The sequence below is a fragment of the Astatotilapia calliptera genome, chromosome 6, assembly GCF_964374335.1.
Source record: "Astatotilapia calliptera chromosome 6, fAstCal68.1, whole genome shotgun sequence".
NCBI lineage: Eukaryota > Metazoa > Chordata > Actinopteri > Cichliformes > Cichlidae > Astatotilapia > Astatotilapia calliptera.
Window position 1 is genome coordinate 38,550,311 of NC_137427.1, and position 22,794 is coordinate 38,573,104.

The 22,794-nt window shown below is 41.3% G+C and overlaps 2 protein-coding genes across 2 annotated transcripts; one reads left to right on the forward strand and one right to left on the reverse strand.

Moving 5' to 3' along the window:
• Window positions 1–475: 475 nt before the first annotated feature.
• LOC113024687 (mitoferrin-2-like) lies at window positions 476–6,743 on the reverse strand. The gene is made up of 4 exons (XM_026171954.2): window positions 6,259–6,743; window positions 1,883–2,111; window positions 1,491–1,547; window positions 476–1,072 (listed from the first exon to the last, which is right to left on the reverse strand). Exons 1-4 carry the CDS (start codon window positions 6,592–6,594, stop codon window positions 492–494), a joined length of 1,203 nt encoding a protein of 400 aa, XP_026027739.1. The 5' UTR covers window positions 6,595–6,743; the 3' UTR covers window positions 476–491.
• Window positions 6,744–7,388: 645 nt separating this feature from the next.
• Window positions 7,389–18,284, forward strand: LOC113024688 (ectonucleoside triphosphate diphosphohydrolase 7-like). Its single transcript, XM_026171956.2, has 14 exons — window positions 7,389–7,570; window positions 8,202–8,302; window positions 8,553–8,738; window positions 9,491–9,696; window positions 12,186–12,336; window positions 12,588–12,691; window positions 12,815–12,874; window positions 13,003–13,151; window positions 13,248–13,414; window positions 14,839–15,040; window positions 15,157–15,276; window positions 15,391–15,476; window positions 16,635–16,796; window positions 17,511–18,284. The coding sequence occupies exons 2-14, from the start codon at window positions 8,295–8,297 to the stop codon at window positions 17,725–17,727; spliced, it is 1,818 nt and encodes a 605-aa protein (XP_026027741.1). The 5' UTR covers window positions 7,389–7,570; window positions 8,202–8,294; the 3' UTR covers window positions 17,728–18,284.
• The last annotated feature ends 4,510 nt before the right edge of the window (window positions 18,285–22,794 follow it).

The following is a 22,794-nucleotide window of genomic DNA, read 5'->3' on the forward strand; positions in this document are numbered from 1 at the left end:
AGAGGTGTTAATAATTTGTTAAACAAAGGGTACATGGAACTCTCTAGCAGTAGACGCTCTCTGCCACAACTAGAAACAACATCTGTGGGAAACACTGCTCAGCCACAACAAATGATTTCCTTTCTGGATGCCCATGTTGAGAGTTTGTTGGGTCAAACACTAATAAAAGTAAAAAAAACAACAACAAAAAAAAACTCAAAGAAAATTGGAACCAGAACCTGTTATTTCAGGGCAATCTTCTTGCAGATGGACATCTGCCAACCCTCTATAATGAGAGGCTACTTTTGTTGGTTGTAAATGTAGTCACCCGCTTTGAATTAGAACAGATATCATAATTGATATCAGTAAACAAGATGATAACTGACTTTCTGCTCAAAGAATCAGAAAGAATTTTTTAACCTTCAGATGTTCAGAAATCACCACCCATAACAGTGATTGCTACGGTGCAAAAAACCTCTGAAATGCTAATACCCAGTCGTGTTTCCAGGCGTTTATTTGTCTCCATCCCGATCTCCATGCAACCTTCTCTCATGCTGCCGTTTAGTGAGGATGTATTTGAAGAACTCGTAGACAGACCAGCTGATGGCAGTAGAGGGCATCTGGTAGATGACCCGGGCTTGGACGCCTTTAAAAAAGGCTGGAAAGCCTCCCATCCTGTACACCGTCCGAAAAGCCTCGCCCAGGCCAGAGATTTGGCGGCTGCCAGAGGCCGACGCAACCGCTCCAGCTCCCGTCGCTGCCTCTGCCTGGATCACGTGAATGGCCCGAGTCTCCTGCGTGTTGAGAAGGGTCTTGCAGACATCGAGGGGGGTAGTGGCAGCAGCAGCCAGGGCTCCAGCAAGAGCACCGGAAACAACGTGGGAGGAAGGGTTGTACTGTCTGTGGGGGTTGAGAAGCTCCTGCAGGTACTCATAGGTCATGAAGTGGAGCACCTGGAAGGGCACGTTCATCGTGAGCTGGGTGGTGTAGCTGCGGTAGAAAGCAGCTGGGCCCTCGTGTCTCAGCAGAGAACTCACACAGTCCACCACGCCACGATAAGGTGAGTTAAACATCTGCATTCGCTGCTTCACAACTAAAAGAAAAAGACAGGACACAGCTTCCTCAATCACATTCAATAACACCTGATCAAGCACGTGTTTTCTATGATCTAATGACCATTTCTTATCAATCCCTCCAATCATATTCACACAAAATTAATTGTTCACACAGAACAAAATGTTAGCCTTCTCAAGTAAACGCATAACTCCGTGTGACTGTCATCATCAGACTGGTCTGTTGTAAAAAGCTCTTTTATTGTCTGCAGCTTGAGCCTGTAGCTCCACCAAGTGTCCTAATCACAGAAACACCACGTGGTCTATAATGACCTGAAGTAGGCGGAGGTTCTTTAAGTAGGTCAACACCAAGTCTTTACTGTGCAGAATACATCACATGTGACTGCGTGCACATCAGCTAAGCTGACATAAGCAAAGAGATGGAGGAGGAGAGTTTACCTTCAGCTGGGTTCATGATGGCATCGTGCAGCACTGTGGCCATGCAGCCCGCCACTCCTGCACAACAGACAAAAAAAAAAAAGTTTTAACCACAAGATGTCACTGACTCTCCAAATATTTTGAACACATTACAAGGAGTGTGTTAAAAACGTTAGCATAACTGGCTCTAGTTTAATTTAAAAAAAAAATAATTTAATCAATCAAACAATCAAACTGACAATAATAAACAGTCACAGAGTCAAGTGTAACTTCCTTCTACCAAATTCTACTGAATTCATTTCCTGTTTCTTTATTCTTCTGTTCTTTAAAATAAAGAAAGAAAAAAGAAAACACAATCAAACTTCTGCACCATTGATTATAAGTCAAAGTTTGCTGACTGGGAAACATCTTACCATTGGCAAAGTGGCTGTTGGTGCCAGGATGTATAGCGTCACTGAGCGAGAACTTTATCTTCTCATAGCACGCGAAGTAGAGAGCATGGGCAGGCCCCGCCCCCACTGCCAGTACATTCACGCCTCTGATCGGCCTCCACACGCCCTCAGTCTGTACAATCTGCCGCAGGGCATCCATCACGTTCCTGTAGCGTGCGCCCGGCTCTGGGTGCAAGCTCTGCATGCGAGTCTAAGGTAATGGGGAGGAAAAAAAATTTGAAAAGAATAAATAAATAATGTTGCAATCTGTATCCCACCTTTTAACGTTCTGGGTGGGAATAATAAGTATTTTTAAAATAAATACAAACTTTTATTTAAGCCCACTCAATTTTATAAACACTTGGAATTGGATATTGTGATATTTCTTGTTCAAAGTTAACAGGCGTACTTTTGCATTCTTGCAGAAAAGATGCAGAAGAACAAAGAGAACAAAAAACAAACAAGGAAAAAAATAAAAATGGAGGAAGTGTTACAGGGCCCCTTTCTGTCAGCATAACCATTATAAACACTTATCCCTCTGTCAGGGAAACCTGAACAGCTAACAGGACATTTGGCGCAGTAGGCAAGCACTCATGTAAATGATAAATTTTAGGTTCGTCTATTCTGTTTGTGGTTCTTACTATGTTGGGTATTTGATGCTGCAGTTCCTGATGCAACACAAAGTTACTTTAATCTTTAGAAGAGGCTCTTGCGTTTTGAAAACTGCAGCTTTTTAAAATGACGACAGTATAGGAAGCCTGTCATAAACAACAAAACCCACAACTCCTAATATAGTAAAGGATTGAGACAAATGATGTTGGATGACAAAGATGACGCGGTTTCACTTCTGTGTCCAAATATCATGCAGTATGTGTCATTTTAACAGCCTTTTCACTGGAAATCATCCAATGTTTATGGAAGTACATATCACTGTAGAAAATGTAACTAGATCTGAGTTCAATCAGTGTTTTTGCCCATGAATGAGTACTACTGTTCACTGGTGGACAATAAATGAATCTGACCACCTAAGTAACAGACAGGGATGTGCGTGACAAGTCGACCAATCATCGCTATTGTCACTAGTCAGCATCACATATACTAGTTGTTTTTACTTCACACCCAATGCTGGTAAATAGTTGTGTAATAGTTGTGTCCTACTGTTATGCAGCCATCTGCCACCAGAGGGAGTGTTGTTGTTGAGAAACACTATAAATCCCTCAATCTCGGCCTGATCTTTTGTTAATGCTATCATTGAAAGTTTAATTAAAAGGCGAAAGAATAAGACTGTGGATATGTGCTTTCGCTGTAAGGCGAACTAGGCTTTCTCTTAGCGATAGTGTGAGGAGTTCAGTCATTTGGGAGGGGCTCAGAGTGCAGCCGCTGCACTGCCACACCAAAAGGAGGCAACTGAGGTGGGGTAAGGTGTTCCGACTGGGCCTTTCTTACTGGGACTAGGCCCCAGGGTAGACCTGAGACTTGCTGCCCATGCCTAGTAACAGATTGCCAAAGCAATGAGCAATATTTTCAGCCCCCTAACATGTCACAATCCTAGGTTTTTCCAGCTGCTTTACAGAAGAGCAGAGAGCACATCTTCCTCTTGGAAAAATGTTCACATGGACTTTCCCGGTTTGTGCTTCTGGGAAACGATAACGCACACAGAATGTGCTCATCCATCCACAATGTGAGCGGTGCATTCAAGACTGTTGTAGAACGTCCACGTCCTCAGCACTGAGCAGCAAACAACAGCAGCAGCTGGTAGTGAAAAAAATGACAACAGTTCACCGGTTTATGTATTCAGCCTTACTTCACTGTATACCACTAACTCACTAGTGTCATATTTGCCCTGCAAAAGAGCAAATGCCACCTCTGCTATCAAAGCAATCATCTCTGACGGCCTGATGTAGCAACCTGGCAGCTGTTGCTAGGTTGCTACATTACCCTAAAAAACATTAAAATCTACCAACTAGATAGACAGGGTAGCTTTGTGCAAACAGTCAAAGGGCAAGGTCAATTGTAGATACTGAAGAAACTACAGCAGTGCTTCCTTTTAAAGTCTGATTAAATGGATCAGAGGTTTGTAACATTTTGCAACATATTTCACCATTTTTTCAAAAGGTTTTTTTAATGGTTCACCCAGGAAAAAGTCTGCATTTGTTTTTTCCCTAGCTTAAAATAGACGTTTATGTATGAAAAAGCTCAAACTATGTGTCGATTGAGTAAATAAAACTCGCTTACAAAAAAAAAAAAAAAAAAGAATTCCTGATATTATTTTGGTGAAAGAAACTTCTTTCACCAAAACAGATTAGTAAGATAATGCTTTCTGCCTGCCTTCAAGCAATGAAGAAACAGACACTGAATTTAGTGAGAAGAATAGACTGAAGCATAACGATCAGTACTACATAAAGATGCTGGCCAGCTACGTATGATGGCAGCAGGAAACAGGTTGTGAAAAAACAAACCTTAGCAGTAAAAGGAAGTTGTCTTTAAAAGTTTACTGTAAAGAAAATCCAAAGTTCCTTCAGACAAAAGATATTCAACCACAAAGTTTTGTAATCCACTTCCTTCTACTTCAGCTTTGTTGCTGGAAGAGCGACACAGTCTTGAGACACATAAGGCCAGGAAAGGCTTACGAAATTCTCAACTTAAAGTCTTCTTTATAAATTAAAACACCCAAAGCACATGTAGCTGACATCCTACCAGGAATGACATTAGGTCTGAATGTTAATTGCTCTATGTTTTTGTTAAAGGCTTTCTAAAAATGAGGAAGTGATCAACATCATTTTTTACCAAATGTTGCTCAGTTAAAATGACCTGCACAGGACTTGTCACTGCAGCAGATTGCACATTTACATCCTTGTTAATAAGAATTTGGAATAACCACAAATCTGCAAGTCAAAACATTTTCAACAAACATCTGCTGATCATGGTGTGATTCTGATGAAAGGTCCTGCAAGGGAAAGCTTGAGCTTGTTTTCACCAAATCTTCAACTTGGAATTTATAGTGAATAAGCCTTTTGTTTGATTTACCACCGCTATAAGAAACCACAGAATTACTGCTTCTTTATCTCCTGATACAAAAAGGAAATAACAGGCCGCATACTGAGCACTAAGCTTACAAAGGAAGACACTGTCTTGATTGCTGAAATGCTTTTTGACTGCTAAGATTTGACTAGTCAGTTCCTCCTCTAATCCTTAAATCTACTCAACTTTTCTAGCTAAAGCATGGGACAAGCAGCTGTTCACAGTTGGCACAGACATTTATATCATAGGAAGACATGGTTAGAAAATCCTAAACCATTGAGTTATTCTGAGAAAGAAGCCTGTGCACAGGGCCACACCCTCTTCTGCCAAGGAGTGCTTCATTTAACTAGTGTGTCATTGACTTTTGCTCCAGTGACTAATGACCCAAATGAGTTACTCAGTTACTACAGCCAACTCTTCACCGTGGTTTTTTGACAGTTTCTGCAAAGTGTTTTCCCAAAGTAAAGCAAAGAGTGATGAATGAATGAATGAATGCTTTATTGGCCATATGCAGGTTGCCCCACAGAGGTTGTCTACAACCATAAAGGTAGCTCCAACAATGCAAATGAATGAAAGCAACAACTGTCCCCAGTATCGCTTCCGTTTAGTCCTCTACGGTTACGTCTTTGATATCAGACTTTGACCATATGTGAACTCCAAAGTTAATTCTAAAATCTCGCCTGTTGGATTTTCTTCGGGATTACTTTTACGATACTAACCATTTACTTAAAACGTAGCACAATTGAAGGCTTTGGACAAAGCAACACAAAATGTCCATGGAGTTAATGGGTTAAGTGATAACTTTCTTTAAGTGTATCGGGACCCGTGGGAAAGTAGTGCTGTGTAGCAAGGTGTAAATTTACGAGTCCACTTGAAATTGAAAAAAGAAAACACACCAAAAATGCACATTTCAAACCCTGTGCGATAAAGGATGCATGTTAGGGACAAACTTTAACAATCTGGGACAAACTGAGGTGCCGGTTACCACACTAACGGCACCTCAGTGAGCTACTATCAAGCCTAACACATCAGTTATCTCTCCAAATCAAAGCTAGGTAAAGGTAAACATACACACTAACATTAAGCTTCCCACTGCGTCCGCCTGAGAATCCTGAGTTTTATAATTTTAGGTTTAGGTAACGTAGCTGATTTAACTGACCTCTGTTAGCAAGGTTACCCCCTGTTAGCTTGTAAGCTAGCGTTAATCGAGCTCAGGCTTGTAAAGAGGCCTGCGTCAGATTCGGCTTTATACAACCAGTTGCTACCCTCAATGCTGCAAAAACAGAGCACGACAAACTTTAAAACTCGTAGCCTATTATATTCCATCGCTCTTATACCTTGACACAGTCGACGGGATACATAACGCAGTGCTCCATGATTCCAGCAACGGCACCTGCCAACATGTGTGTGCTGGTGGATACTCCTTGAGGCAGTCCTTCATAGTCTATTTCTGTCTCGACAGAAGTCAAGGTCTCCAGAGTAGACCGATGTGACACCGAGACAAAGTCCTGTTCCCCCGCCATTCTGGATGAGACATGAAATCCTCCCGATGTTCCCAGCAGTCTGCCGCCCAACCATCGAATCTCTGCCCTGGCTGCAGGGCCAGTGACCCGGCTATCGACGCCCGCTGCTTCCACCGACGTTCGCCGGGACATGAAACCATCCGCTTCCATTCAGGTAAGTGACTTTAGTCCTACTGATATGGACAAATCCGGCGGTTGCCTGTTGGCGCGTTCTTCCCGGCAGCTTATGAATGCAGGCCGGGGATAGAAAGTGCGCGGCAGCCAGCTGCAGAGAGACCGGGAACCAGGAGGAAGGATGGGTTGGTTGTGAGTGTTGTACGCCAACAAATGAATTTGATTCGCTAGACTAGCTGTCAATCATAGACAGTTCGCTCCAATTAGCCAGTTTGGGCTGGGCGGGTAGGTAAAGTGGGTGGGGTTTAAATCTCGTCTTTTGTAACTTCTTTTTATCACGCGTATGGGCCTGCTGGAACGGGACGTCCCAGATTACGCATCAACGTAGACTTGAACGAAACACATCTACACTTAAAGTTAGGGCATTTGTGGGATTTCTTTTATTTTTCTTTAATACTGATATGTTTACTTCAGCAAAAGGGTATATTGTTTTTTTACATGACAAAATCATATGTCATATGGACTTTTTGATCTGGAGAAAACACAACTTACTGATTTTTCAAGATAAAATAAACAGTCTTTGATTAAAAAAAAGTCTATAAAATGTTATAGACATATTATTATTGTTATTAATATTGCTAGTGTATGATCGTACATACACACTCTACGATAGTCTGATGTATTTTTAATATTATGATTTTAGTTGTTGTAATAAAAATAATTCCCATATGTCGGAAAAATAAAATATTTCCCATTCCACCGCATTGCATAGTTCTGATTATTCCTACAGGCTTGAATGCAGCAAGCCTTCGCCTTTCGTGTTTGATGACGTAGCCAACCGGCTAACCGGAAATTTCGGTCATTTCCTCTCCGTCTCCTCGTCGTGTTCTCTAAACTAATAATTTACGGTGATGCGGCGAGAGAATAAGGGGTCGTATTGTCTTATCTGTCGAACTACAAACAAGTATTATTAATGTCTGTTACTGCCATGGTGGAGAAGAGGCTTCTGTAGGTACGTTTATAAGAGCGAGTGATAGCATACGGGTGCTGTGATGGTTATCAGTTGTTCGTAAACGTATCCGGTTTGTAATTGAACAGTTATTAACAATGATAGCTACATTTGTAGCCAATAAATAAATACAGCATATAATGTATTTTTCCCTCTGTTATTTGGTTTGGGTTACAGTTATTGTGTTTTATGTAACGGTTTTAGCTTATATAACTGAGAGGTAGGCTAGTTACACTGACCCGTGGAAAAAAAGAGAGATTATACTAAAATGGTCCTCTTCTATTTAACGACAGCGTCTAACAAGTGCAGCACGGGATTTAAAAACATATCACAGATTTGAAGCACAATATGCTTATTGTTCTGGCAGGCAGGCTAGAGTAATTTGTTTGTTTGCAAGTGTTACAAATAAATTCTATTTTTTTGAGGTTGTAGCAAGTAAAATTAAGGCCTTACGAAGACAAACAGTGTTAGTTAGGTCTGCCAGTGTACAGGCTGCCAGCTGACTAGAGTAAAGTATTTATTGTGTTGTAAAGTTTTTCTTTTATTTTTATTTTTACGTGCATTTAGACAACAGGGCATTAACATTAAGTCCGCTGAGCCTCTCTCCCCCCTCCCCCTTCTTACTCCCTTCCAGCAGAAAAAAAATTCAGTTGACAACATCATAATCAGCCTGCAGCCGCCATGAGGTGACGACTGTGACATTTTGTACTTTTGCTGATGTGGACACATGGCAAGGTAATAAACCGATAACAGTTTCTGCTGTCAGAGTATTCCTGAGAAGCCGTTATGCTTGGCACGCTAACAAATGTTTTTCCATGGCTGTGGGAAACACAGGTGTTACTACTTATGTTACTGTGGGCTCAGCACTTAACACAACAGAGCCTATAATTAATTAATTAACTTAAACTTGTATTTACCTACTGTTTCATGTCAGAATGGCTGCTGTTGTATATAACAGTATCTGCTGTGTCTTCGTCTTCCACAGGATTACTTTGTCCTGCCTGCCAGCCTCCTGGTACTGCAGCGTGTCCCTGCTGTCTCTGGGCTGTGCCCCAAGACAGAGGCTTCTGCTCCTGCTGCTGCTGCTCATCACCTCTGCCTTCTTCCTTCTGGAAACCTACCAAAGGCAGCTATGGGGCACCCAGCGACGGTCTGGGACCCAAATTAACAAGTGAGTGGACGGAAATGAAACAAATAAACTCATTTCATTTGAGCCGTACACAGAGGCTGACAGAGTGGCCTCTTGCAAATCTGGAAGCCTTTTGGTAACGTGTTTTCCTCTTATATGCTACTTTGGGCTCACTTTAATAGATTTTTGTCTTCCTGTGTTAGTTTGTCTTGTTAGAAAATGCAATTTCAAAAATCTAGTCCCAAAACCTTTTCCAGTCAGTGTTGTAGAAGCTAAGCTAAACGAAGCATGGCTCTAAGGAAATAGGAGGGTGAAACAGCATGCCAAAACATGCCATAAATTTAGGTGCATTTCATAATCAGCCACCATTAATCTGAGCAATGAAGTCTAGAGAATTTCTTAAGTGCCGCCATGTCGATCATATTCTCTTTGAGCTCAAATAATGCAGGCCCTCCTCTCTTTCAAGTGTGCTCGAGTGGAAAGCTCATGGTAAACAGATAACCAGCTTTGAGAGCACTGTTGAAAGGACTCAGTGTGTGGGACTGACTGCAGGTGTTCTCCTCAGTAAACAAGGGAAAGATACTAAATAAGGAGATCATTTGGAAAAATGTAAATGCACTCTGCGGTTTCTTTGTATGAATGTGTAGAACATTTGTTTCAAGCGGATTTAAAGGAAGAAGCATGTCTGTGGATATTATTTAAGCTCTTGACACCTTTGTGCTTTCTTTGGTACATAAGTGCAGTTTTCTGAGTATATTCTTCATCTCCTAATGTTTCTGTTTGCTCTCCTTCAGATACCTCTCCCTCACTGAGTCTATGGAGGCTACTGACATCCTCAACCCTTCACTGAATTATGGCATCGTGGTGGACTGTGGCAGCAGTGGCTCCAGGATCTTTGTGTATTACTGGCCACCCCATAACGGGAACCCCCACACCCTACTGGACATCAGACAAATGAGGGACCGCAGCCGCAACACTGTCGTCAAGAAGATCAAGCCTGGTGAGTAAGCAAAGCTCACTCGGAGTTTGTACAGAGTGTGAAAGCTTGCTGAGAACGCATAGCTCTACATGAGCAAATGTTAGACTGGTTTTATGAATAGATCCTCTGCGACTCCCCAGGCAGTATGGTGTACAGTGGTTAGAACTTCAAAGCCACAATGTTTCTAGTTCAGGTCTACTGATTGGCTGGGGCCTTTCTTTACGTATCAAAGTTTTAAGACATGGATTTTAGGTCAAGTGGAAGTTCCTAGCTGGCCTTGGATGCGGGGTAGATGAAGTGCTTAGAGCATATAGAATTAAACACTGTATGAATGTGTGGTTAAAGTCCTTTGTCTGGATTTGAAAAGTCATGTCTGTCCATTTTTATCGTCCTTCATCCTCCTACATATTCCTCACATCCTACTGTCTGCACTCTTGTGTATCCTCCTCTCTCTCTCCCTTTTTTCTTGTAGTATAGACGTCCTTTCTTATTATCTGCTGTGGTAGAATAACATGTGAGTTATTGACCAGTTTTGTGAGCCACTGATAATTTTATGAATGTTTTTTTTTTCAGATGGAAATTAGTTTGCAAAAGTTTGACTGCAAAAGGCTTTTTATAAGAACTGAACAGTTTCTGTGTATTAAAATGCTAAATGGCTTTTAATTTGAAACATATACAGGAAATGTTACATTTGTATAAATGGTGTACCCTTAACAGAACAGGAGCAGATCAGAGTACTAAATTTCTCTTTATACTCAGTCAGAAATGGTAAATGGCCTGCATTTGTATAGCGCTTTACTCAGTCCCTAAGGACCCCAAAGCGCTTTACACTACATTCAGTCATTCACACACACACACGGCAATGGCAAGCTACATTGTAGCCACAGCTGCCTTGGGGCGCACTAACAGAGGCGAGGCTGCCGGACACTGGCGCCACCGGGCCCTCTGAGTATCTGCATGATATTTGGCATGCAGGAGGCAGCCTGGAATCGAACCACTGACCTGATTAGTGGCTGACCTGCTCTGCCACCTGAGCTACAGCCACCCCAGAAAGATTTAGGAAAGGCTATGCTCAGCAGTCGAGGTAAATCAAAGTCGGATGGCATAAGATGAATCACAGTGTTCACGTAAATGAATGAGCAATTAGAAGAAACATTGTTTCTAGGTTTGCTTAACTGTAACTGTTTAAGCCTTATGTACAGACCAGAAACAAAGTGGCAAAGACTGATTGTTTATTTGTTTTGTTTTGTTTTTGGTGCCAGACGGTGCCAGTGAGACAGAAGATGATGGCGACAGCGAGATCATTTCTTATTCACTGTTTGCCCTTTGGCTCACGGCCAGAAAAGTGAAAGTCAGAGCATGTGAATCTGGAAAGAACATGATGGAAAACAGAAAGTAGGAAAAAGATAAACAGATTTGGCTTCAGTTGTTTTCCCATGCAAAGTGAACTTGGTGGTGTTACACTTAATTCTATTTTATGTATGTGACTAGACACTGCCGTATAAGTCACTTCTAATTGAAAGATCCCAAAATTAAAATGATAGGACCATTTAATATTCGTACATGTATATTTTCTTTATCTCTTTTTCATTATGTCGTTCTCCTCCTCTTCATCTGTCTCATCCATCACTTTTCTGTCTTCCCTCATTTCCACCTCATCCTCTTCCTCCTCACCTCAGGCCTCATCTCCTGAACTAAAATCAAAGCTCTAACACACAGATCTGTGCATTAATGCTTATACATGCTTATCCATGGCTGATATTATCACAATTACTTAATGTCAGCAGATTAGATATGTGACCCTCCCGACTTATATCCGACTCCTTCCACAAATGTTCACAGCCTCCTCCAGAACAAATAGACACCTGGCATGTTGAGTAACAATAGGATTATGCACTAAATTGGGAGGGGTAAAACAATCTACTAGATTTTACACACTGTACCTTTTAATAATTAGTCACATCAGTGGTGAGGAGCTTTCAGTCCCTGCGACTTTGTTTTATCTCTGCCACAGCAGGCAGATTAGATCGAATGCTGCAGTTAAAGGAAACCTGACCCTTTGAATGCCGGGACATCGTTGTGTGACAACCATTCTAATCATTTTCCTTTTAAGGCTTTTATGATTGATGTGTGGTGTGTAAGGTTATAATGCTGATGTCTTAGCTTTGTCTAGTTCAGTGATCTGCATCAAATACTTCCAGATTTTTCATATCATTCAGCATTTATTCCTACCAAAACACACTCATATATTTTAGATCATGTCATGTAAAGTGTTTGTGTGAAACCTCAACTATACCTATATATTAGTCATTTATTAGTCATTTTATGACCCAAATTCACCCTGTTCAACTTCATCTTATCTTGACAGCATTAGATTTTCTTTCTGTTCCATTATGGGCGACGTATTAGCTTTCTGCATTAGCTAGCTCTAATTTTATAACTAGCTAAAAATTCTGAATTTTGTATTTTATACCTGATTGTACTGTGTGTGTGTGTGTGTATTCTCTCAGGAATCTCTACTCTGGCAACCACACCAACGCAGGCCAGTGACTACCTCCACCCTCTCCTCAGCTTTGCTGCTGCTCATGTCCCAAAGAACAAACATAAAGAGACTCCACTCTACATCCTCTGTACTGCTGGCATGCGGCTGCTGCATGAGAGGTAAACAGAACACCACGCAACAGCATCAGTTTTTAATCTAATGGTATTTTAAGGGAGACCTGGTATGGTTGTTTCCAGCTCCCACTGTGAACCATTTGACTCTACTCTAGTAAAGCTGATATGGTCTCCCTCACCTTTCTTCTGATTGGCTGTCCCTGGTAAATGAAGGGTTTGCAGCTTTCCTCACTTGTTCTGTATTTCTATATTGTGAACAAAACCTCCCGTTTTATGCTGTACTTCTCTGCATGTAGGCAGCAAGCAGACATTATAGAGGATCTTGTCACCGATGTCCCCCTGGAGTTTGATTTCCTCTTTTCCCGTTCACATGTTGAGGTCATCTCTGGGAAACAGGAAGGTGAGCTGACAGTCTTGTTTACCCTGCTGATAGTGGCACTCTTTAAATCTGACACTTCTAACTGCTGCCTGCTTGTTTCTGTGTCTCCTCACTGTGAAACGACATGTTCCTGTGACCTCGTAGGAGTGTATGCATGGATTGGCATTAACTTTGTCTTGGGCCGCTTCGACCATCCTGATGAGGGTGAGTGTGACGGAGGCATGATGTTTACCAAACTCACACTAATGTTTGTTTCACGTGTGTTTTATGCAAAATTGTTATTTTTTGGGGGGGTGGAATTTTTTTAATATTTAAAAAAAAAAAAATTTTAGAGGACGCCACAGTCGAAGTGACGACAAGTTCTCAGAACCAGCAGCCAATCAGCAGACGGCGCACAGTGGGCATCATGGATATGGGTGGAGCTTCGCTTCAGATCGCCTATGAGGTGCCCAGCGCCATCACCTTCAACTCACCTCAAGAAGTAAGGAAATACACTGAGTACTGACCTGTCCTGCCTGTGATGTAGCCTGGAAGGCTGCTCCTGTCTGCATTAGCGTAACACGCCTGTGGTTTTCAGGAGGAGGCAGGGAAGAGCTTCCTCGCAGAGTTTAATCTGGGCTGTGATGTCGAGCACACGCAACACGTGTACCGAGTGTATGTCACCACGTTCCTGGGCTTTGGAGGAAACATGGCCAGGCAGCGCTACGAGGACCAGCTCTTTAACAGCACCTTCACCAAGAACAGGTTAGTCACATGTGTTTTTTATGCTTGAAGCACACTGTGAGATACCTGCAAATATCTACATTTTGCATTACAGCTGCATAACTGATATGTGTCTCATTTTTCCTTTAGACAGAGCTACACTGTAAAACTGATATTTACAGGCAGTTGTTATTATTCTATAGCCAATATATTATAACATTCACTTTACTTCTAATTAGTGTGAATGTAGATTAAACATTCACAGCATTATAATCCAAATCTTTGTTATTATTTTTCATTATTATTATCCTGTATTGTGTAGGTTTTTCACCAGCTATCACCTTCAACTTAGAAAAACCATTCAACCACCGTTATATTGCTCTTCTTTTCTACATGTCTGCTTGTATTTTTCTCATTTCTAACTTTTATATTTTTTGAAATATTCAACTTTATTCAACAAAATCTATAATGTATTTCAATGGAGAGAAGTGTTTAAACCCTCTTTTAAGTTGCCCCTCTTTTAACTCTAACTGCTTCCATATACGTTCACCTACAGACACCTTTCAGGCTTTAAAACGAAGCCAAGACATGAAACTATTGAGCTTGTATTTATCTTTTCAATATTTTTTATAGTTTTTCTTCAGTTCCACTTTTCATGCTTTTTTTCACCCGTTTCAGAGTTTATGATGAGTGTCTGTGGGATCGGTTAGAGTGGGGTAGAGTGGGACAAGTCCAAAAATGAATCACATTTTTTTGTCTTTCAACTGCTGCTGTGTTGACAGTTTTCCCTCTACAGCCATTGTTTTACCCATAGCCATTATTGTCCTCCTTCATCAGTGTTATTATCATTAAGGTTCTCCTATAAATGCCTCCTCCATCCAACTCTTCCATAGAGAACAATGTTAAACAGCTCCCATATTTACTCTAAAAGTAAGCTGAAGCAAACAAAAATCAACACCTGTCTCCCAGGTGTGTTACCATAAGAGATCAGCTTCTAGACGGTGTCTTTTCCTCTCATGCCTTTCGTATTACTCTTACCCAAAGTCAAGCTGGCACTTATCACAGCTGTTTTCTCTATTTGCTTCTTTCCAGGTTTTGCTGAACCTTGTAAAAATACTGTCTGCCTTTAACTTGGTTTAATCTCAGAAACTAGAAAAACAGCACCATCTCCCTGCACACAATCACACATCCTCTCTAAAATCCAATCTGGAGCATGTGATGTGAAACATAGTGCACATACATTCAGGACTGTGAATCTTTTGTGTATAAAATGATATGAATAATTAATGATCTTGATTTGACAATGTTGATTCAGACTTTTAAACATCCTATAACTGATCAAGTATTTAATTCTGATTCACTGATTTATCTAATTGCAGACACTTATCTTTCTAAACCTCACATTCTTTCAGTGTAGCTAAGTGAAGGAAGTAGATTTAATTTTTTTTTTCCATGTTATTGTCCAGATATCTAACCACACAGACGGGTCTGAGTAAGGACAAACCGTACCTGGACTCCTGCCTGCCCGTCGGACTGACTGAAACAATAGTCCGGGACAATCGCACGCTGCACCTGAGGGGTCAGGGTGACTGGACCAAGTGTCAGGAGGCAGTGCGACCCTTCCTGGGTCTCCATAATGGCACTATGTCACCAAGAGGTGTCTATCAGGTATGGACCTTTATGATAGCAAGGTTTTGTTTATGGTATTGATCGCTGCTCAGTCTTTCCTTGATTCTTTATAAAGTAGAGATGCAAAGAAAAATTGGCATCTAATATTTTTGCAGGCTCCCATCAACTTCAGCAACAGTGAGTTCTATGGTTTCTCTGAGTTTTACTACTGTATGGAGGACGTGCTCAGGATAGGAGGACAGTACAACAGTGAGAAATACTCCAAAGCTTCTATGGTAACAGACAAACAAAACCAGTCCTTCCATTAGACAAATATATTAGATAAAAGATTTTAACATTCTGTGTTTGTTCAGTGAAAGTTCAGTTTCATGTTTCGGTTTATTTAACAGGACTACTGCTCTACCCAGTGGTCGACACTGAAACAGCGTCTGGAAAACCACCTTTACTCCAAACAGGCAGACGACAGCAGACTGAAGTAAGTTCAGTTTTCTGGCTGTATTCATGCTATTCTAAATTGTCCGTGGAAACACCTGCACACAAACGACACACACAAATAAATGTGGCATCTTTTGAGAATTTTCCAGTTCTGTGTGAGAGTTTTTTCATAGCAAAGAGCAGAACCTGAGATGTGAAGTGTGTAATTATCACAATCGCCAATTCACTTTTATTAGGCCACATGAGGAGGAACTCTTCAGTTACTCCCCAACTACTTCACTGACCATATGTAGAAAATGGACAAAGTTACGTCAGCCGTTGGTTTGTGGTTTATTTTTGTCATCAAACCAAATTTCTAGAACTGGACATGTTTGTGGCTAAAATCTTCACATGTTTAAGATACACACATATTTATTCAGTCTAGCAAACTGCAGTTAATTGCAGATCATATTGTGTGTTGTAAATGAGGATACTTCTTTTCTCCTGCTTTCCACATATAAACAAATCTCTCTGAACTTGATTTTCAGCCCATAAACTCTTGGTAAGTAAGGCTGACCCAATTCTTCTACCAATGCACAACAGTGGATTATTTCAGTAACACCAGGAGCCACAGGCACATCCAAGCATTTCGAGGACAGTAAACAAAAAAAACAGAACAAATATTTCCTAATTGCTCACTTCTCAGTTCTTTACGTCACTAACTATAAATTATGCATAAATTCTGTATAAATACACAAACAAACTCAAATTTTACACGCGAGTCTTTATGATGTGACATCGCTAACATGAAAAAAGGAGAAAAAGCAACTCTTACCGTCATGTACCAGCTGAAATGTTCACCCCAGAAACTGATATAGCTTTGCAGTTAAGTGCAGGTTGATGTAACAGCCTGCTGCCATCGTTTTGCCACTTTCAGTCGTAGAGTTTCACCCACAGCTTTGTTTGTCTCAGTGGGAAATGGCAAATGAAGGCTAATGATGTCAGCTACATCACTCTTCAGACTGTGTTTTGATTCTTGAAAAAATGATATACTGCTGGTGGCAAAGTTGTGAAAGTTATTCCCTTTCTTGCCTGCAGGTGGTGCACATTTGCATGACTCTATCTGCAGCTGTAAATCTAAATGGCTGCTTTGTTTTCCCTGCCCTCAGATGTCACTTTCATCCTCCTCTGACCCATTATTGTGCTGTTTTTACCCCAGGTATCAGTGCTTCAAGTCAGCCTGGGTGTATGAAGTGTTACACTCTGGTTTCCGTTTCCCCACCAACTACCTGAACCTGAAAACAGCCCAGCTGGTTTATGACAAAGAGGTCCAGTGGACTTTGGGGGCCATCCTGTACAAAACCCGCTTCCTGCCTCTCAGGTAACTGTCAGATATGTCACACTTTAACTCTACACTAACTTACGCTGGTATGTACTTTCATTGATTTGCTCCTGTTATCCCTGCACTGAGTTACCTTTTAACTTGTAGGTTTGTTTGGGGAAAAAACACAAGATGTGTCACAGGAATGTGCTCGCTATGAAAAACACGGCTTACGTCTTTATCTTGTCACAGTCTGAAATCAGCTATAGAGCGATTCAGTTCATTTTTATTCATGAAGCACTAAACCAGAACAACTGTCACCTGACACCTCGAGGGGTTTTAGACTCTAAAGTAAAGACGCTAAAGTAATAGAGAAAAAACCCAGCAGTCACTTGGAGCAACCACTTGGTGACAGTGGGAAGGAAAAACTCCCTTTTAACAGGAAGAAACCTCCAGTAGGTCCAGGCTGAGACAGGAGCAGCTAACTGCTTTGACTGGTGGGGGACAAAAGACACGCTGTGCAAGAGAGCCACAAATTAATAATAACAAGCACAGTGCATCATATAAACAGAGTTTGTTTACCTGAAAAGATTTTTAAAACATCCTCTTTACATCCGTGAAATGAAACAGTTACAGAAAGTTATAACTTGACTAAACCTGCCCCCCAAACATAATACACCAGCTAAACAGAATGCTGCTCCTGCTGCTCTGCTCATTAGCAAGGATTTGTTTTGGATTAAACATGTGCTTCCTCTGCCCCGCTTGTTTCTCCAGGGACCTGCAGCAGGAAGCACTGCGGCAGAACCACCCCAGCTGGCTGCGCTCTTCATTCGTCTACAACCACCACCTGTTCTCACTCTGCATCCTGGTGGTGGTGCTGGCCATCCTGCTCTACATCCTGCGCCTGCGGAGGATTCACCAGCGGGAGCAGCGGCAGGCCGAGGTCCTGAACCTCCTCTGGGTGGAAGAGGGAGAGGCTCTCCTCCCCTGAGAAATATGTCTGGGACGGGAGGCTCCACACTAATCGCATACAGTCTTATATGTGCCTCACTGTGTGTGAAAAATGTGAGTATGGAGGACAGTTGAGGAAGGGAGAAATTACTCAGTGGAAAAGCGTGTGATTTGGTAGATTATGATGTAAGAGGAGACCAGACAAAAACATCGCAACATGGAGACAGTTTAATGAGCCCCGAAATCAAACACCTCTGTATATCCTTTGATCGTACAGAGCTCACCTCAGACTGGAGAGACAGACTCTGGGCTCACTTTCTTCTCTTCACGACCACTTTGGATGAAAAGAATCACCCCAGGTTTACAGGATCAAACCACTCCTTTTTTTTGGGGGGGGGGGGGCTACCCATTCCTTCGAATATCTTATTTCTAGGTTACAGGCAGTGTGGATGGTTAACATGGATGTGGTGTCATTGTTAATGTTTCCACTGCTGACTGAGGAGAAAACACGAGAGGATAGAGATTATTTTGCAATATGGGCTCACTGGAGGGGAAAAGTCACCTAAAAGGACAGCAGAGGGAGTGGTCATTCGTTATCATCTAATTGTTTTGTCTTTTGTTTTATCATATTGAAAGTCAAAGCGGTTGCGCAAAAATTCAGTTCTTAAAGGGGACCTTAACATTTTTCCCACCTATGTATTGTTACAGTGGTTGGTGGTCGTATGAAATAAAAGTGTCAAGTAATGAGGTCAGTCACTGGGCAATAATCTCTGTGGGTAAAAGCTCAGGCTTCAGACTGATTTAAACACTCAGTTTGACATTGTTTTTTCTACCCTTGGCTCTGGATGATGTCAGTGACAGGGGATAGCCCAAATATGGGCATCTCAGGCACATTACACTCACTGTGAGCACAGAAGCCCCCGCTGGCTTAAAGGGAAGGTTGCAAGAGCGAAAGCAGTTCACTTTAGATAGAAGATGAACTGGGGGGCTCCACTGAGGCCCAGTATAAGTTAGATAAGGATTATATTTAGGCGTGAATGATACAGAGCTACTCTGGTACAGTCAAAGGATAAAAATGAGCATATTGGGTCCATATGAAACAAACCCAGGCAGCCTGAGCTCTTTAATGCGAGCAGAGCTGAGAGTAGGCAGAGGCTGAATGAGTGCCAGATGTTTATATGGACCACCCATCACGAGACAGGTTGTGTACATATATGACTGGATGGTATATGATGCATGTGCTTATAGAGCGACTTCCGTTTTAACGCGAATCCTATTTACATGCTGTTTACATCTCCAAATATCACACAAACACAACATTATGCCACAACATGCCAAACATTACTCACCTGTGTCAGTGGCTGCTGCAGATGAGAAATACCAGGAAAAATCTGCCACTTTTGCATACAGGTTTTTGTATCCTACATGACCTGTGCTTTCCCCCGCCATCATTTCTGTAGCCCAGTGTTACCTGCCCTTTATCTGTGAAATGACATCTGTAACAAACCCTAAGCTGCTTCATACCTGAGAACTTATTTTTTGTTTCAGCCCTCGTGCCCAGCTCAATTGCTCACTTCTCCAAAACTGGCATTTCATTATAAGTTAGTGCAAGTTGATTTAAAGCTTGTTGTCACCATTCCTCCATGATCAAGGATCGGCTTTCACCCACAGCTCCGTTCGTCTCGATGGGAAGATTTCCTTCAAAGCAATCCTGCAGACTGATGATGTCAGCTGCATCACTTTGGCCTCAGACCATGGTTTGATACTTGAATTCCACTGCTGTCCTGCCAATACCCCCGTCCAACCAAATTTTAATCAGAGGGTAGGCAGGGCCAAGAAGCTTTTTAGCTGAAATAAGCAAGGAGGCTTAATCAGAGTCTGGACAGAGGCACTGAAAGCAGAAGAAGAACCTGCAGGCCTGATTTAAGCAGATGCTGTCTGATTTTTGAATGCAATAACTCAGAGAAAGGGGGAGGGACACTTCCTGTGCCTCAGGCTTAGATGGATACTGGGACATGAACGAAAGTACAGAACAGCTCTCAGTCTGTGTTTCGAATATCAAGATGAACTACTTTAAAGCCATTTTTAGGAGTAGAGCCTAATGCAGACAAAGAGGTGTATTCCATTCTGTGTCTACTGTATTGTATAGCTGTAAATTGAAATCACTGTTTTGTTTTGTTTTTCTTTTTGAGTGACATGTTCTGACAAACTGATGGAGCTGTGCAGCAAACCATGAAGATAGAAATATGTGTTTGAGCCACACCTGGTGACATTTCCTGAGAAGTCATATAAATCATAGATCCTACAGTGGATTGTTTTTAAATGTTCAAATGTATGGCTCAGAGTTTCTCACAGCGATTTCTGTCAGTGGGACGGGGCATGATTCATCCAGCTGAACGATGATGACTCCATTGTTTTCAAAGAAAACTGTCCTTTTGTAAGCTGTAAGTGGTGCTAATGTGAATGTTTTGTTGTTTAGACAAGCGGAGCCGTTTGAGAGCTTTGCGTCATTTCAGAACGTTAAATATGTTCTCTTGTTTTCTCCGTTCTGCTGCTCCTCGTATAGATGAGTTCTGACTTGTCTTCATCAAATCGTCAGTGTTCATTTGTAACGTTTCTCCCATGTGTATGCAACAAATACTTTCACTCTTATATTCTTAATCAATGAGACTTGAGTGCCAACAGGTCCATTTTGTTTCATTCCAGTTCTTATGTTAAAAAACTGCAAACCTCTTTCTGATCCATCCTGATGAGAATTTTTAAGATTTCTGCTGCTTCTGTGATATTTTGACTCCTGACGGAGGACCAGTCATTGACTGTCTTTCCAGAGCTGGGCATTGTGCAATCTTGAACAGTAATTCACTGAAGAGGAGATTTGATTTCAATGTTTTTAATTGTGGTACTTTTAATGTAAATGTGAACCGAATCAATCCCAATAAATGGTTCTTTGTAATTCAAGTGATTTGACTCTTGATAGCACACCTCACGCAATGCACAGAACTAACTGCAGACATGAAATGATGTTAGCTGTGTTCAAGCAAAGCAGCAACTGCTGGATATGAAAATCCAACATCCAAGTGCCAAAATAGCCACGGGATCATTTTGGGCAGCCAATGGCTGACTGAAAAAGTGAGTCCGTCCAATCACTTCCCCTAGAGACCCATGTTAAAATCAAAGACTGTATACAAATAATGGCAATAGCCACGTTCATTCACTCACTGTTTCTGGACTCTGCATATGAGGGTTCAGTGTAATCATGCTGGAACTAGAAAAGTAGTGACACAATCAGACACTCATCTCCACAGTGACACCGATTAGCAACTTTTCCTATTATCACCCACCCCCTTTAAATTGTTTTGGGGTTTGTTTGGTTTTTTTTACATTAGCTGGTTTGAGTCACTGAAACAGACTTTTGTGCTTTCTAATGCAGGAACTTTTAGTGGCTGTTTTGTTATTGTTTGACAAATAATAAAGTTTGCTGTGTGATTAAATATACTAGCAGACTATTTAAGAGGACTAACTTTTCAGTATATGAAATTATATTTAGCAGGATGTCTGTGCACTATCCAGCTAAGCTTAAAGCTGGAGTCAAGGCTTCAAAATCTATAAACAAAAACACACAGTTATATAGTTCATTGTGGTCAAATTATGACATTTTCCCATCAAATCATATCAGGTCATTTCTGGTATTAAATGTAAGTTTTTTAGGAAAAGAAATATTGGAACTGAAACTATCACAATTCATAATAAGTTGCTGTGGATTTTTCATTTTTGTTAGTCTGAGGTAATAAACCAACAGATCATATGTAGATGATATAAATGTAAGCAAATAAATGGTGCCATTTAATGGATCTTTTCAGAGAAGGTTTGATACAGTTAATTAAACTTTCCTACCTCACTTCTAGTAACATTTATTCAGAAACTCTTTTATATCACTATATTTTCATCTATGGACATGCCAATAAGCTTCAGCTAAAGTGCAACTAAAAAATCTGACAAGCTTCAGTGACTGTGCATGTGTGAGGAGATCAGAAGGTTAGCAGGGTTTGAAGATTTCTTTAGGGCATTTTTTCATCTTTAATGCATTAACTTACATAAGTTTTCATACAGAGTGATGGGAGTGTGAATGGATTTGAGAAAGACTGCTCTTCACTTTGCCTGTTCTGGACAGTGGTATTTGGATACTACAATCACCACAAGTACATAATTTTTATTGTATAAAATGACCAAATGTGATACCAAATGGCATTTATAATCAGAAAGATAGTTCATTTAAAAAATCTGAAAAAATGAAACCAACAAAGTAGTGACAAATTCTGCAGGTCTTCAAACTGGCCTTTGTGACAGGCCATCTGAAAAGTTTGTGCTTAAAAACTCCTTTATTACGTTAGCTAACGTAATAAAGGATAAAGGATTTCTTTGCATCATCAGATGGGGAAAGAACATCAAGGTCTAATATGTTCAATTTGATAATACAGACAAAACAGGGACCCAATCCTTGGGGAGGACCGATTTTTGACGCAGCGTGTTTTAGGGTTTGAAAGCCACAGAGACGCGGTGGCGTTTAGAGAAAGCGCAGGGCAGGGATAGCTCAGTAGGTAGAGTGGTTGCTTACCTTCCCATGATCGGAAAGGCGGGGGTTCGAATCCACTGAACGGCTACCCTGAGGTACCCTTGAGCAAGGTACCGTCCCTGCTCAGTGGCTGCCCACTGCTTCACTGAGTGAATAAGTCAAATACAAAGAGAGTAATTTCCCCACGCGGATCAATAAAGTATACATTATTATTATTATTAGATGCATACGGGATCACTGAGGGTTTTCGCTTAGGCAGCAGTTGTCCTTCTCTCCTGGATCGGCTGGAGCTTTCCTTAGGAGCCTTCCCAGCTTTGACAAATGTCCAGCTGGGATAACCACATTTACTCAGGGCCTTCTTGATGTGATGTTCTTCCTGGCCGCTGTGTCTGTGGGGTTGGTGTTCACTCTGTGTTGTAGCGTCCTGATGACAACCAGTTTATGCTCCGGTGGACGATGAGAGTGAAACCTTAAATACTGATCCATATGCATAGGTTTAAACATCTACTTTAAATATCCCCCATTACTGATGGA